At 32.0% G+C, this 14,925-nt stretch overlaps 1 protein-coding gene across 5 annotated transcripts in view; it reads right to left on the reverse strand.

Moving 5' to 3' along the window:
- The window catches only part of LOC114344906 (V-type proton ATPase 116 kDa subunit a 1), a 157,981-nt gene that overhangs the window by 14,829 nt on the left and 128,227 nt on the right, over positions 1–14,925 (reverse strand). For all 5 annotated transcript variants that reach the window (XM_050646423.1, XM_050646420.1, XM_050646421.1 and 2 more), the window contains 3 exons: positions 13,059–13,271; positions 7,423–7,713; positions 3,698–4,044 (listed from right to left, as the gene is read on the reverse strand). In XM_050646423.1, the coding sequence (XP_050502380.1) occupies positions 3,698–4,044; positions 7,423–7,713; positions 13,059–13,271 (851 nt within the window). The remainder of the gene's footprint in view (positions 1–3,697; positions 4,045–7,422; positions 7,714–13,058; positions 13,272–14,925) is intronic.

A 14,925-nucleotide genomic window follows, 5' to 3' on the forward strand; every position in this document is an offset into this window, starting at 1 on the left:
TGAAATTATTCACGAATTACTTTTTATACTAGGTTTTTTATTTACTTACAGAAACTAGTATCGCAAAATTAAGCCACTTGTGCATAGAAACCACAATAAATTAAACAAAGATAAACAATATGGAATGTCGCTGATACAACTTTTCGTTTTACTTTATTTATTATGAACAAAGTCAGGCAAATATGCAGGCTGAAAAGTAAGTTATATGCGCATATATATGCATGTATTATTTGTGTCAAATATGCATGTATATGCATTTATTTATGTCAAATATGCATGTATATGCATGTATTATTTGTGTCAAATATGCATGTATGTACATAATATTTTAAGTAGGAAAGTTGCTGTAGTACTATTTTATTTTTCACCAATTCTTTGAAAAGTATAACTGGTTAGGAAGAATCTACTGGCTTCAATTCAGCAAAAATTTCTGCATAAATCATTGCAGCCTCTAATCAAGTTCTCATCTAGTAACAATAGGTTTTGGTGGAAGAGGAAGATTCGGCAACTGTTCTTTATACAACTGATATCTTATAGGTGAATTAAGAAATATTTTGTTCATATCTGAAATAAAATTATTTACGAGAGGAAATTTATTTCTAATTTCTTCTGCGACCCTATTTAAACCATATGCTAGACAAGCTGTATGTACTAAACGTGGATAAAAATTTTTCAAATTGTTTCCTACTTTAACCATGTAAGGCCTAGCATCTGAAAGAAAAAGAAAAATTTTTCGTTGGGAACAGTTAAAGGAAGAAACAAATGGCTAAACTGTCTTGCAAAAACCTTAAAACTGTTACTTAGCGCGTTGGTTTTATTCAACTGATTGGAAGCAATTAAATGCGATTTACAAGCTTGCTCATTTTTAAGAGATTCGATTAATAAATGTGCGATGTAACGTCCAGAAGGATCAATTGTCTCATCCACAAATACATAAAAATAATTGTCTCCTATATCTAATTTTATTTTACTCAGTACCACTGAATATACAGAATCGACCTTGTTTCTTCTTAAGCTTCTTTCACTTGGAATATTCCATTTGCAGTATTTTCCAAGAAACATTCGCAAATTTTCGTTTGATAATAAATTTTGACAAAGATATATTTTAGCTTAAAAATGCTTCGAACAAATCATGGTTAAATGTCTCTTGCTCACTTGATTTCCGATTAGTTGATTTTAAGCACCTAGATATCGAATCTTGCTTTTCTCTCCCGATTCTAATTTCTTTTTTTTTACCGGTGTGTAAAGCAGTTTTGCAATGCTGGACTATTTGGAATTTTTTTCGCATGGAATATGCAAAAAAATTCCTACAGTAAACTAAATAATTTTTAGATCGGGGGTTATTTAAAGCATTTTAAATTAAAAATGTATATTTTTTGATTTTCTGATTATTTTTATGCAATTTAAAATATTTATGTTTACTTTGTATTTACTTATTACATGCTGAGCGTAATAATTTTCCCATATCAATGACTAATTCTGGATGCCTTGATCCACACAGAAATATCAGGTACGAAGGTATTTGAAGCATGAATAAACAAATAAATTCACTTTGAAAACCTATTGTATGCACTTTATTTCTAAATATACCAGTATATGCAAAATTCGAAAGAAACTACAAAAATATGCAAATGCATATGCATATGCACTGTTGCATATTTGCCTGACTCTGATTATGAATTTTGACGTTTATGATTTTAAGTGACAGAGTTAACACTTCAATAAAACAACTTTATAAAATACGTCCACGGGATAATAGCAAATACTATAGACTATAATACATCAAATTCCTACAGAAAACTGGCAGCACGTTGCCACTAGCGCCTCTGCCGGCTCGAGTTGATAAAGACATTCTTTCAACGTAAACATACAAATTTACTTTTGTCAATTTTTTAAAACTAACTAATCTTGGTAAATTGTGTTTGTATTTTTACACAAAATGTCTTATAAAATAGGTTCGGTAAAATGGATTCTCAGCAAATACCTAGGAGGGCAACAGAATTAACTAAAAAGTGTATTAAACAAAATACGTTATCAATCGAAGTAGCACAGAAAACGACAATAAATATCGTTCCCATACCACCAGATTGACAACAGGTGGAATACTTTCTTTGGTTACAACCTCCCGAGATTTTCAAAAATTATAAATCATACAGGATGCCGAAGAAATTAAGATGAGAGAATTTTAAATATTTCACAACCCATCTGCTCAGCGTGGTAAAAGTTCCAACAAGAAAGATTCCTTAGTACTCAACAAAAGAGTAAATGAATTAAAATGTATAAACATTTTCAATTTCTTTGCAACACGAAAATGCAGCAGCTGCATAGCATAATACTCTGGTTACATCGGAGAGTGCAGGAAGAGTCTATACCGGTTTCGGAGGTTTTTTCCTCCCCATCAGTAGTCACATATCCTCCTCTCTACGATTTTCCCAGGTATCATGCTTTGGGCCTTTCCGAATTGCAAAGAACGAAATGCCGCGGATGAACTAGAGCCATCTACCGAAAAACAAAATAAGTTATCAATCGAAGAAGCACAGAAAACGACAATAAATATCGTTCCCATACCACCAGATTGACAACAGGTGGAAAATCTCGGGAGGTTGTAACCAAAGAAAGTGTTCCACCTGTTGTCAAACTGGTGGTATGGGAACGATATTTATTGTCGTTTTCTGTGCTACTTCGATTGATAACTTATTTTGTTTTTCGGTAGATGGCTCTAGTTCATCTGCGGCATTTCGTTCTTTGCAATTAGGAAAGGCCCCAAGTATGATACCTGGGGAAATCGGAGAGAGGAGGATATGTGACTACTGATGAAGAGGAAAAACCCTCCGAAACCGGTATAGACTCTTCCTGCACTCTCCGATTTAACCAGAGTATTATGCAGCTGCTGCATTTTCGTGTTGCAAAGAAATTGAAAATGTTTATACATTTTAAAAAGTGTATTACTTTGCCCCGATTGATCCCGATGAGCGGGTGTTTAGCTGCAATTTCTTCTTACAAGAAGGCTAACCATAGAAATATATAGAAGTCTAACTAAATAGAAAATTTATTTTTTTAATAATATTTTAATATTAATACACCTGATAGTGTGAAATTTAGGTGTAACTTATAAAGGGAGCTACAGATAAAATTAATTGTATTTAAAAGGTATTTTCAAAGAGATATACAAGAGTGTTGAAAATGTTAAATATACATTAAATTTTAAATGTTACTTACAAGAAACTCTCCAAAATGTATGTACAAATTGTCACAAAACTTTTATAGATAAATACATATTTTAATCTTTTAATAAAAGCGCATGTAAACAAAAATTAACGATAGTTTGTATGTAAATTAAAAAGTAACAATATTAAATTAAAGAAAATAGCTCACAACGAAATTTGTACTTGGATTTAACTTATAAAAATACCTTTCTTTTAAATGCATCGTTTGTGGTTATCAACACATACCACTAGATGGCGCTATTGTGTTTGCTGCCACAAAATTAATTGGAAATGTCAAGAGTTGTACGTCTATAGTATTTGATAATAGTCACTTCCTAATTATTACCACTGACAGTACCTACGTATCAATGATACTATACATCGACGTACGTTTCACTTTATGTATTGATTTAACTTATTTGAAAATTAATCTTGACGCATGGGAAAAGATAAAATGGAACAACTATAGCATGGTTGTGGCATTTACTTACATGTTGTTTAAGAGACTCATTACTACACCGAACAACATGTGCAGAATTCCCAAGATGATGGAAATCTTCATTTTAAACGAATTCTGGAAAATAATTTTGTTCTTGGCCAACTGCCAAACGGGATCCATTCCGATTGGATAAGGAGTTCCTCCATAATTCTCTGTAGTTTTAGGATCTAGAACGTACAGACCAGGGTCAAAATATTTCGATATGTTTCGAATTTCCCAACTGGATCCAAATACGTTTAATGATTTTGCGAAACAATCGTTGTAGATGAAACCCGTATACATCGAGAAGCAACCCATAAGAAGAATTATATAACGACCGCCGAAGAAGATGTTCCATATCTGTAAAAAAGAAGAATAAATATAATATGTGAGATCACATTGAGATATACTTAATTTAGTAGGATATTTATACGCAGTTCGGAAATATAGTATCTACACTCACCGGCACAAAATTCCGCAACCTAAAATTTTTGATTAAGTTTGACAATTTGTAACTTTATTATTTGTGCTCCGATTTTCAAGATTCTTACACCAGTTTGTAGGTACATGTATTGATATCGTTTGGTATTTTTCCGATAACACAGAAATTTTGCTTGCATGGCATTATACAGGGGTGAATGGAAGCGTTGTATTTTCTACTAACTTTAAAAAATTCTGTGGAAAAATGGAAGAGCTGATTTTGTTTCATAGTCATGTCATATTATCTTAGAGGCATCTGTAAAATTTTGCTTTTTGAATTATCCAAATATCTGTTTTCTTGTAAGAGCTGTACCATTTTTTGTAAATAAAAACACTAATGTACTCATAAAATAGAGGTTGGATTGGTACGATTAGAATGGCCCGCATGTAGCCCAAATCTCAATGCTATTGAGCATTTATAGGATGAATTAAAAAAAGCTATTCGCCGTCATCCTACACCTCCAGAAAATTTGGTACAGTTATGGCTCTGGTAGAGGAATATCGGGATAACACATCTTTATTCAATTGCGAAGAAGAAACAGATTGCGACCAGTTTTGAATTGTTTTGTTTTGTTGTTAATTTTGTTTTGTTAATTTTAGTGCGTTTGATATTTTGAATTAAAAAAACCTTCAAAACAGGGTTTTTATTTAGAGCTCTTATAAGAAAAGAGATATTCGGATAATTCAAAAAACAAAACCTTAGTGATACGTCCTTAGGAGAAAATACATCGCTTCCATTCACCCCCGTATAATGCCATCTAAGCAAAAAATTTTTGTTACCGGAATAATAACAAACGATATCAATACATGTGCCTACAAACTGATGGAAGAATCTTGAAAATCGGATTACAAATGAGAAAGTTATAGATTGTCAAACTTAATTAAAAATTTTGGGTGGCGGAATTTTGTGCCGATGAGTGTATTATACAGGGTGATTGATTAGTGGGGTAAAGCTCAATAGATCCGCTATAGTAATAGATAGCAATAAAAGTTAATAACAAAAATTTTAGCCACCTTTGAGCTTCACATTACAAAATTAGTTAGAATGTTACAGCGGGTTCGATAACACAGTGGCAGACCTAACTTATGTTTTTTTAAATGGAACACCCTATATTTTATTTTATATTGGAAATCCTGTTAACTTCTCCATCACAAAAATATAAAGGTTCGTTATGTTATACAGGGTATTTACAAAGTTATAACCAATTTTATATGAAAATCATATCAAGTTCAACTCCCTGTATAAATAAAAATAAGCAAAACAGCTATGGTTTATTAATTTCATATTTTTTTTACGTATTGTCCAATTTTTAAGAATGATTTATATTGCTAATTTTACATTATTTTCTCAGTAATTTTAAATGGAACACCCTGTATTTTATATCACTATTGAAAAGTACCATTACCGCACTTTAATTTTTAGATAACATTTCCTGTCTAAATTTATTAGTTTTCGAGATATTTTCATTTTCCAATGGACCAGTAGCGTAGCCACCCAAATCACCAGAATTTAATAAACTGGAGTGATTTTTTTGGGGTTGCGTTAATAATGAAGTTTATAAAATACCTCCAACAACAAGGAATGAGATGAAAATTAGAATACCAAGTGTATTTCGATTTGTTATTTTACAAATGCTTCGTAGAGTAAGTTTAGCTCATTTAGTGATCGTTTTTAGGCGTGCATAAATGTGTTAGGAGGTAATTTTGAACACCTTATGTAATTAAATATTAAAAGTATTTTATTAAAAGTAGCTTCTAATTTTTTCAAACATGTTTTTTTTGCAAAATGTATTACTAATAAATTATTTTTCGTTCTTTATTTGTTACATTGTTACATTTACATACAAAGGTAGTGTTTAATTGTCTGTATTTATTTTATTATCTATATTTATTATCTTATTATCTGTTATAATTAAGTAGTTGTGTTTGTCTGCTTTTTGAAATAATTTATTACTAATTTTCTTTCTTTTTTTTGTTACATTTACATAAAAAAAGTAGTTTTTAATTATTTAAAAAATGTTGCATGTTATGGTTGTGTTTTTTTTTGTAAAATGTATTACTAATAAATTATTTTTATGTCTTTATTTGTTACATTGTTACATTGATTACCGGATTGATAATCAGTAATCGTCAATTCAGTCATGGCTTACTTAAAATTTAGATAAATTTAATAGACACCTAAAATAATTTCAAAAATTGGAAAAGTTCTTTGTAAAAGGTATAAATTTTTTTTATTAAAAATCCCTTTAAGGGCTACATCATAACAAAAGGTTTTTGATTTTATAAAAAATCATCATCAATGTTAGACAGACTGGATGCCAGCTGAGCCACCAAAGAAATATTCGGATAAAAACCTTTTAAATATAATATGGATGCATTAGAGGTGCATACTTAAATAAAATGCCTTAGGATGGATACATGGCAACAAGGATAATGTCCTCAGGTATTGAATTTTCCAACACGTGGGATGTAAATTGAGTTGTTTACATTCCAATGACTTAATGGCAACTATCAGCCACTTATTTGTGATTAATTGCCGCAGGGTTTCTTCTTGATTTCCATTACAGTTAGGGAAAAATATATTTTTTAAAACTTGTCAACTTTGGGGCACCACCCCCGCTAAGGGGTCGGTGATAGACATATGCTGACGGGAAATAAATAATAGGAAATATAGTCCTCTTCATTTTACTATATAGTAAATTTTTTGCAAAATGTACAGGAAGGGCTACGTTTCGCAAAAACCACAAATTACCCCCTTTAAAGGGATGAAAAGGGGGGTTCCGGGACGAAATTTTTTAAGAAAAAGTTAGTCTCATAATAAGCACCCCTTGATATACCAGAAAAAAAAAATAAAACCGGACTTGTGTCCATTTTGCGAGGTTCACCCTGTTTCCTACACTATGATGAATGCTGTTGGATTGTGTGAAGAAAAGGTGGCGGAATAGGAAAACTCACAAGGTTTTTTAATTTTGTGATTTTGACGTAATGGGCTCAAACCAAATACACATTCAGAATCAAGGTCCCTTGGAAGGAAATCTAGCTAAGGACACTTGCCAAATTCAAAACACAAAAATCATATCGGCCTATGTTATGGATAAGTCTTAATCATCCAATCATCCTGTATAAAAAGAATATTACTTATGAGTACAAAATTAATTTAACACTTAGAGTGCCACCTTGGTCACGTTATATCCACCATGGCACTCTATTTAACAGCAAGAACTATTAATCAACAATTTTAAAAATTATCATGCTTACCTCATTATCTGACTTTTTCGCAGCCAGAGGTTTCTCTTTGAATACCATCCATGCGCCAAAGACGGCCATTAGAAGACCATGACCCAAATCACCGAACATCACAGCAAACAAAAATGGGAAAGTGATAATCGTGTACGGCGTTGGATTCATTTCTCTATATGAAGCGATACCATAAGCGTCTATAAGAGTTTGGAAACCACTTGTGAATTTGTTCGTATGATTGTATGTTGGCGGGTCTTCGGCGGTGTCCATTCGATTTAGAATAGGAGGCACGGAACTGCCACTTCGTTCCTAAAAAAAAGTATTTTTAGCAAAAGCATAAAAAAGTAATGGCAACACTGTAAAGTGTTGCCATTAGCAGGTGTATTGTAGTTGTATTAGTTGCCGACGCGTCGGACGGCGGAGTATCAATAATTTCGTCACAAAATAGATGGATATTTCGTTTAGTTTTTTAATATTCTTGGACATTCGTTACTTGCATCATCGCTTAAATTATTTAATAATTTAATTAATAGCATTATTTTTTCATTAACCATACGTTGTGTTGTAAGTACATAATTACAAAAATTTATACTTATACTATGCAATGAAAAATACTAACCGAGAAAAGAGAAAAATTGATAAAGTGATTTTAATATCATAATGCTACTAGCGGAATGAGTAGATACATTATGAACATGTTAAACAAATTAAAATAAATTATAGTATACAGCAACGTTGCCGATGTTTGGCGCTTCCTTCGGTCTCTTATATCTCATCAAAAACTAAACAGTCTGTATCAATAAAAACCTGTTGTGAAGTGGCTGCGGTGTATAGCGGTTGCATAATTAGTAGGAACCACAGTGGTATTTTTAAATAAATGTATCTATTGGAAATAATTATAATCTGTGACCATCTCTAATAATTACAAGAAGTAGTCATTGTGATAATGGCTAAAGACTAATCAATTTTGCGATGGAAAAATTATGGTGGTGAGGAACACTCGGTTAGAACGAAAATATACATAATGGAACTTAGATCTCCTGATGGAAGGACGGTTAACCAGATTGATCACGTATTAATGGAAAGAAACCGCATGAAATCTATAAGAGATGCAAGAAGTATTAGAGAAGTCGAAATGGATTCGGACCATTTTCTGGTTAGAACTATAATTATGTGGAATGGTAAAAAGAAGATAAAGAAATAAGAAAAACAAATTCAAAGAAGAAAAATCAAGATACGATATAGAAAGCGGAGTGAAAATAAAAGGAAAGTAGAAATTGATAAAGAGCTATTATCACAAAAAGACGAAGAGAGACTAGGAATAGAGAAAGTGCAACAAACTAGAAGACATGCGATAACTCTAACAAATGATAAAATTATTCCGCAAGAGTCAAATTAAACCAAAGAAGAATTGGTTTGATGATGAAACCTGAAAATAGCAGAGAAAAAGAAAAGATTAAAACAATTGATATTAGCAAACAATAATGATGTTATGAACCAGAGTTACAAAGATCAAAGAAGAATAATGAGAATGATATGTAGACGAAAGAAAAGAAGAAATAACGAAAAAATAATACAAGAAATAGAGGAAAGATTTCAGAAAAAAATACGGTCGTTTGATCAAGAAGTTAAAAAAACTTAAAAAGGGGATACCAGAATTACAATAAAAAAGAAGATGGAACACCCACGAGTGAAAAAGAATCAGTCTTGGGTATATGGGATAGACAGTTTTTTATTATGCTCCATATACAAAAACGGGGATATATTGGCATGCGATAATTACAATTATGTACAGAGGTGTTGCTCTGTTAGATGGATACTTGCTACAAGGCATTAGCCACAGTGCTAAAATAGATACTCGACAGATTTGCTGAAAATAAACTAGGTGAGTATCAGGTCGGTTTAAGAGTTAATAGATCAGTGATAGATCACATTGTTGAAGATCAATCTTCAACAATGAACATCAATGTCTGGCCTTCGCTGATGATCTTACTGTTCTAACGAAAACAAGAAAATAATTAAGAAATGTAAAAAATTAGAAAAGGAAGCAAAATATTTTGACCTACAAATAAACCAGGAAAATTCAAAGTACATGATATATGAAATACAGAAATATGAGGAAAAAGAAGAGAAACATTTTACTTTCATATCTAATGAATCAAGGGAATATCATTTCGAGAGAATGGCCCATTTTACGTATCTGGGCGTTATTATAGACGAGAAAGGTCAGGAAAAATGGAAACTGAATGTCAGATTAACGAAGGGAAACCACCTGATGAAATCCAATCATGTATCGATAAAAACAAAGTTAAGGATATATAGGGTGGAAGGCACTTATGGAATAAAATTATTACTGTTCTTGTTTTAAAGCATTTAACAAAAACCTAAGACCCGTCCATTTTTAAATATACGCTTTTTAAACCTAAATCTAAATGTACAGGGTGATTCACGGAAGCCTAGCATAGTCCATAAGCTTTATTTTTAATGGAACACTCTATATATTTTTATAAGCTGTTTAACAACCTGATTTCAACGAACCATATCATGTAATGGTGTATTTATAAATACATAGTCAGAATAGTACAGGGTGAAATTTTGAAATTATAGTGTGTGGAACCCACTTATGTAATAAAATTGTTTGGGTCCTTATTTTAGAAAATTATAAAAAAGAACACATATGTCGACTTTTAAATTCAAATATGCACTGTTTAAACATAAATCTAAATATACAGGGTGATTCACACAAGTTTAGCATGGTCCAAGATTTTTAATTTCATTGAAACACCCTGTATATTTGTATGTTTTTAGAATCTGCTAAACAACCACATCAAAAAAGTGTATTATGTAGGGCCCATTATGAATAATACAAGGTGACATTTTAAAATTATGTATAATTTTCGTCAAGATATTAAATACCTACATACAATTTTGAAGTTAATAATTTATCATACTTTAAATAATGGTATTATTTTTTAAATTAGTTCAGTAACGACATACATTTTTTAAAGTAGGTATAAATATATTGGGTTTTGTATATGTTATAGTCAAAGCCCGAATTTCAGGCACTCCTAGGTTTGACTAGGCAATCCTCAGGTCTGACTGGCGGTCTTAGTCAAAGCCCGAAATAAATTACAGTTTCGGCCTTTGACTAGTCAAACCTAGGAGAGACTAAGTTGGTCAGGCAAAGGTCGAAATTTAATTTTATGAAATCGGGGTTTGACTAGTCAAACCCCGATCAGCTATTAAAATGTCGTAATTTGTTAGATTAGATTTAATAAAACGTCATTTTTTAATTTTAATCTTTAATTTTATTTTTATATTGTCGAAATAATTTTTTTTATATTAGTGTTTATTCTCACATGTTGATGTTGACGCATTATGGCATTTAGAGTTACACAATACATTAGACCTTTCACACATAATTTTGAAGAGCATTTCTTATTGCAGTAGCATTTTATAAAATGTTGTCCTCCAAATTTAGAAACTTTTGTACTAATTTTTCTTAGAGACAATTAAGAAAATTCTTTTTGCATTCTCTTATTCAATTTCTTGAAAAAAGTGTGTTTATTGTTCCCTATTTCGTACCAACTCTATATGAACCGTCAATTGTTTTATCTTTTATGATACCCAAAATATTTCGAGCACCTTCTTTGGCTTTATCAAAGCTAAGGATAGGTATTGTTACAGTTTTTCCATTCGAAATTGCAGGAAATTTTTTTCACTTAATTGTTTCATAGCATTAAGGCGGGTTACGCTTACGTATTTTGCCCGTGCTATTGTCAGATATTTTATTATCTATTTTCAAACTCAAGCAGTAGGTACATTTGTATCTATGCATTGCATAAATGTAATACACTCGTAATGTCAACCCACCTGTAGGCTGAGCACTATCAAAAGTAAGGATCACCATAGTACTAACGAAGGCCCTGGACCGTCGTCACTAGTGGAGGAAGAAAATTGTCAAACAATTCAGATTACTTCTTCAGGTGTGGTTTGTTGTATTTGCCAAAAAGAGAGCTCTGACGCATATTCGAGCATAATTTGTAATCAGATGGTATAAGACATGCGTTGTGCAAAGACAGAAAAGATTAAAATAAATAAAGGGAAAGGCGATTGAAGGTCTTTATGCCCAGGCCAATGCTACGAAGCAATTAAGTGAAAAAAAATTCCTCCAATTTCGATCAGAGAAACTTTAACCATACCTATTCCCAGCTTTGATAGAGCTAAAAGAGATACTCTAAAAATTTTGGGTATCATACAAGATAAAACAGTTGACGGTTTATGTAGAGTTGGTACGAAATACGGAACAATAAACACACTTTTTTCAACAAATAAGAGAATGCAAAGAAAATTTTCTTAATTTCGAAGACTTTCTGTCTCTAAGAGAAATTAGTACAAAAGATCTAAATTTGGGGGACAAGGCTTTATAAAATACTACTGCAATAAAAATTGCTCTTCAAAATTATGTAAGTGTAAAAGGTCTAATGCAGGGCTTCTCAATCTGTGGTACATGTACAATGGTGGTACATATCATTACATATGTGCAGTGGTACACAAAACGCAAAAACAGCAAAAATTTATCATATTTATAGTTAATTAGATTAACTACCGCCATAGGTATTTTAGTTAGGTGGTACCAAAAATAATTATAAGAATTTTGTGGTAGGTACATCACCCAAAAAAATTGAAAGCCACTGGTCTAATCTATTGTGTAACTCTAAATCCCATAATGCCTCAACATCAATATGTGAGAATAAACTCTATTTTTTTATTTTAATTACGACAGTATAAAAATAATAAATATTACAATTAAAAAATGACGTTTTATTAAACCTAATCTAACAAATTACGACATTTTAATAGCTGATCGGGGTTTGACTAGTCAAACCCCGATTTCATAAAATTAAATTTCGACCTTTGCCTGACCAACTTAGTCTCTCCTAGGTTTGACTAGTCAAAGACCGAAACTGTAATTTATTTCGGGCTTTGACTAAGACCGTCAGTCAGACCTGAGGATTGCCTAGTCAAACCTAGGAGTGCCTGAAATTCGGGCTTTGACTACAACATATATATTGAGTTTTGACGAAATTTGTAAATATGTTATTTCAAAATTTCACCTTGTATTATTCATAACGGACCCTACATAATACACTTTTTTAAGATGAGGTTGTGAAGTAGCGTCTAAGGATATAAAAATATACAGGGTGATCCATTAAAACTATAGATCATGAACTATACTGTACTTGCGTGAATCACCTTATATATTTATATTTAAATTTTATCAGTATTTTCTTTAATTTTCTAAATTAAGCACATAAACAATTTTATTCCATGAGTTTTTACCATACTTTAAAATTTAAAAATTTTCACCCTGTATTATTCATAATACACGCTACACGATATATTGATATCAAGATTTTAAAAATATAAAAATATACAGGGTGTTCCATTAAAACTGAAGCTTATGGACTCTGCTAGACTTGCATGAATCACCCTCTGCATTTAAATTTATGTCTAAAAAGTGCACATTTTTATTTAAAAATCGACGGGTCTCAGCGTTTTTTATAATTTTTTTAAACAAGGACAGACATAATTTTATTTCATAAGTGCTTTCCACACTGTATAAAACGCTAACAAGTAATGGTATTACTTACAGTTCCACGCCTCAAAGCCAATTGGATATTCTCCAAATCGAGTACTGGCACCCAACATTCTGCAATCAAACATTTCTGAGTAACATCCAAATTAAATAAGTTTAACGTGTGGTAGATGGCCTTTATTTTTCTGACTTTAACGAACCAATTTTTAATATTCTTAGCAGCGGCTACAAGAACTCTGTGACGATGGTCCTGAGTTTGGCCCAAAACCTGCAATAAAAAAATAACACCTATTAAAATTATAATTTCATAAATTGATAACATTCATCATCATCTCGGTGCTACAGCCCTTAAAAGGCTTTAACCTTCTCAAGCTTTCGCGTTTTTCTGCTCTGTTCCATGGTTAGATTTTCCAATTGGCAACACCGATCTTCTCAGCATCGTGTGTTACCCTGTCTCTATCCACCTTAGCGTTGGTCTACTCCGTCTTATCATTCTCACCGGTTGAGCTGTTAGAATCTTTTTATGATGTTCAATTCCGGGCCCTGGGGTACATGTCCTGCCCACTGCAGACGGTTTTGTTTGATTGTAGTGGTAATATATTTTTCCACCTACCTCTACCGAAAGTATACTTTTCCGGACTTTTGGGGTTGCACCTTTTGTTGCACCTTTTGTTGAGTTGAGAAGTTGCACTTTTCCACCCTAGGGAGGAAAACTATTTTTCCTCCCTAGGGAGGAAAAGTAAAAGTGACGTCATGGTATTTCATTAATGAAATATAACTTATTGACGCCCTGTACAGTACAGTGGAACCCCGATAAGTCAGCCCCTGATAACCCGGAAGTCCGGCTAACCCGGACCGATTTTTATCAGACAAACATTACAACAATAAAAATGTATGTCCTTCATGCTGGATTTTCCAATTTCTTTTCAACATCTTAAAATATTTTCTTTTATCTTTCCTTATAAACATATTGTTCGAATACTAATATAATCTGTTCGCTAAACTCAGACGCAACTTTCTAGATATTATAGTCGGTAATTTTGCCAATTTTAGTAAAATTGGCAAAAAATAATTACTAAATAGTTAATAATAACTAAATAGTTAGTAATTTTGCAAATTTTTGCAAAATTGGCAAAAAACAAAAAAATTATCGACTAAAATATCTAGCCAGTTGCGTCTGAGTTTAGCGAACCGACTATATCTTATATTTTTCAGGCTAATTTTATTTATCTTAATAAACTTTCTTCGTAAAAATTTGTTGCTTTAGCGAATTCCTATGTAGTTCATTCGTTTCAATTTTCAATGTCAAACACATTATACAATGAGAGATAATGCGTATTTTTGTAATTTGATACATAATATACCTCAGTAAAAATGACTCATGGCAGACAACGTTCACTGTCGTGTTATCGAAACCAACAGGCATCTGTAGTATCCTTTATTTACTTGAAACTCTCTTAGCATTGTTTAGAAAAGACTATTAAAAAATTATTTTTCAAACAATGGTCTTAGTCTTCACTCTTATTAAATAATATAAGTTCGTTGCGATTGAGACGGTATTGTGTGTAGTAAAGTCGCATTGTTCGTTCCGTTCTGTAATCGTTCGTAAATATATTCAGATTTTGTGTTTGCGTGATTTTTTGTCTACGTAATGGCAATAAAACTTAAAATGTTGTTTTTGTTTCAAAATGATAACAAAAGACAGTTTGGACAATCGGTGCAAAGATAAGAAAGCTAAAAATGAGACTCTCGACGACGCTTTGTATGTGTGGAACGCGAACGTGGTTTACAAGTGTCTGTGTGCCAATTATAACGGAGTTTATCTGTAAGCATACCATATTTTAATAATTTTTACTATTTTCTCCGGCTAACCCGAATTTTCGATAACCCGGATCGGCCGCGGTCCCGATTAATCAGAGTTA

This window comes from Diabrotica virgifera, chromosome 3, assembly GCF_917563875.1.
Source record: "Diabrotica virgifera virgifera chromosome 3, PGI_DIABVI_V3a".
Taxonomy (NCBI): Eukaryota; Metazoa; Arthropoda; class Insecta; order Coleoptera; family Chrysomelidae; genus Diabrotica; species Diabrotica virgifera.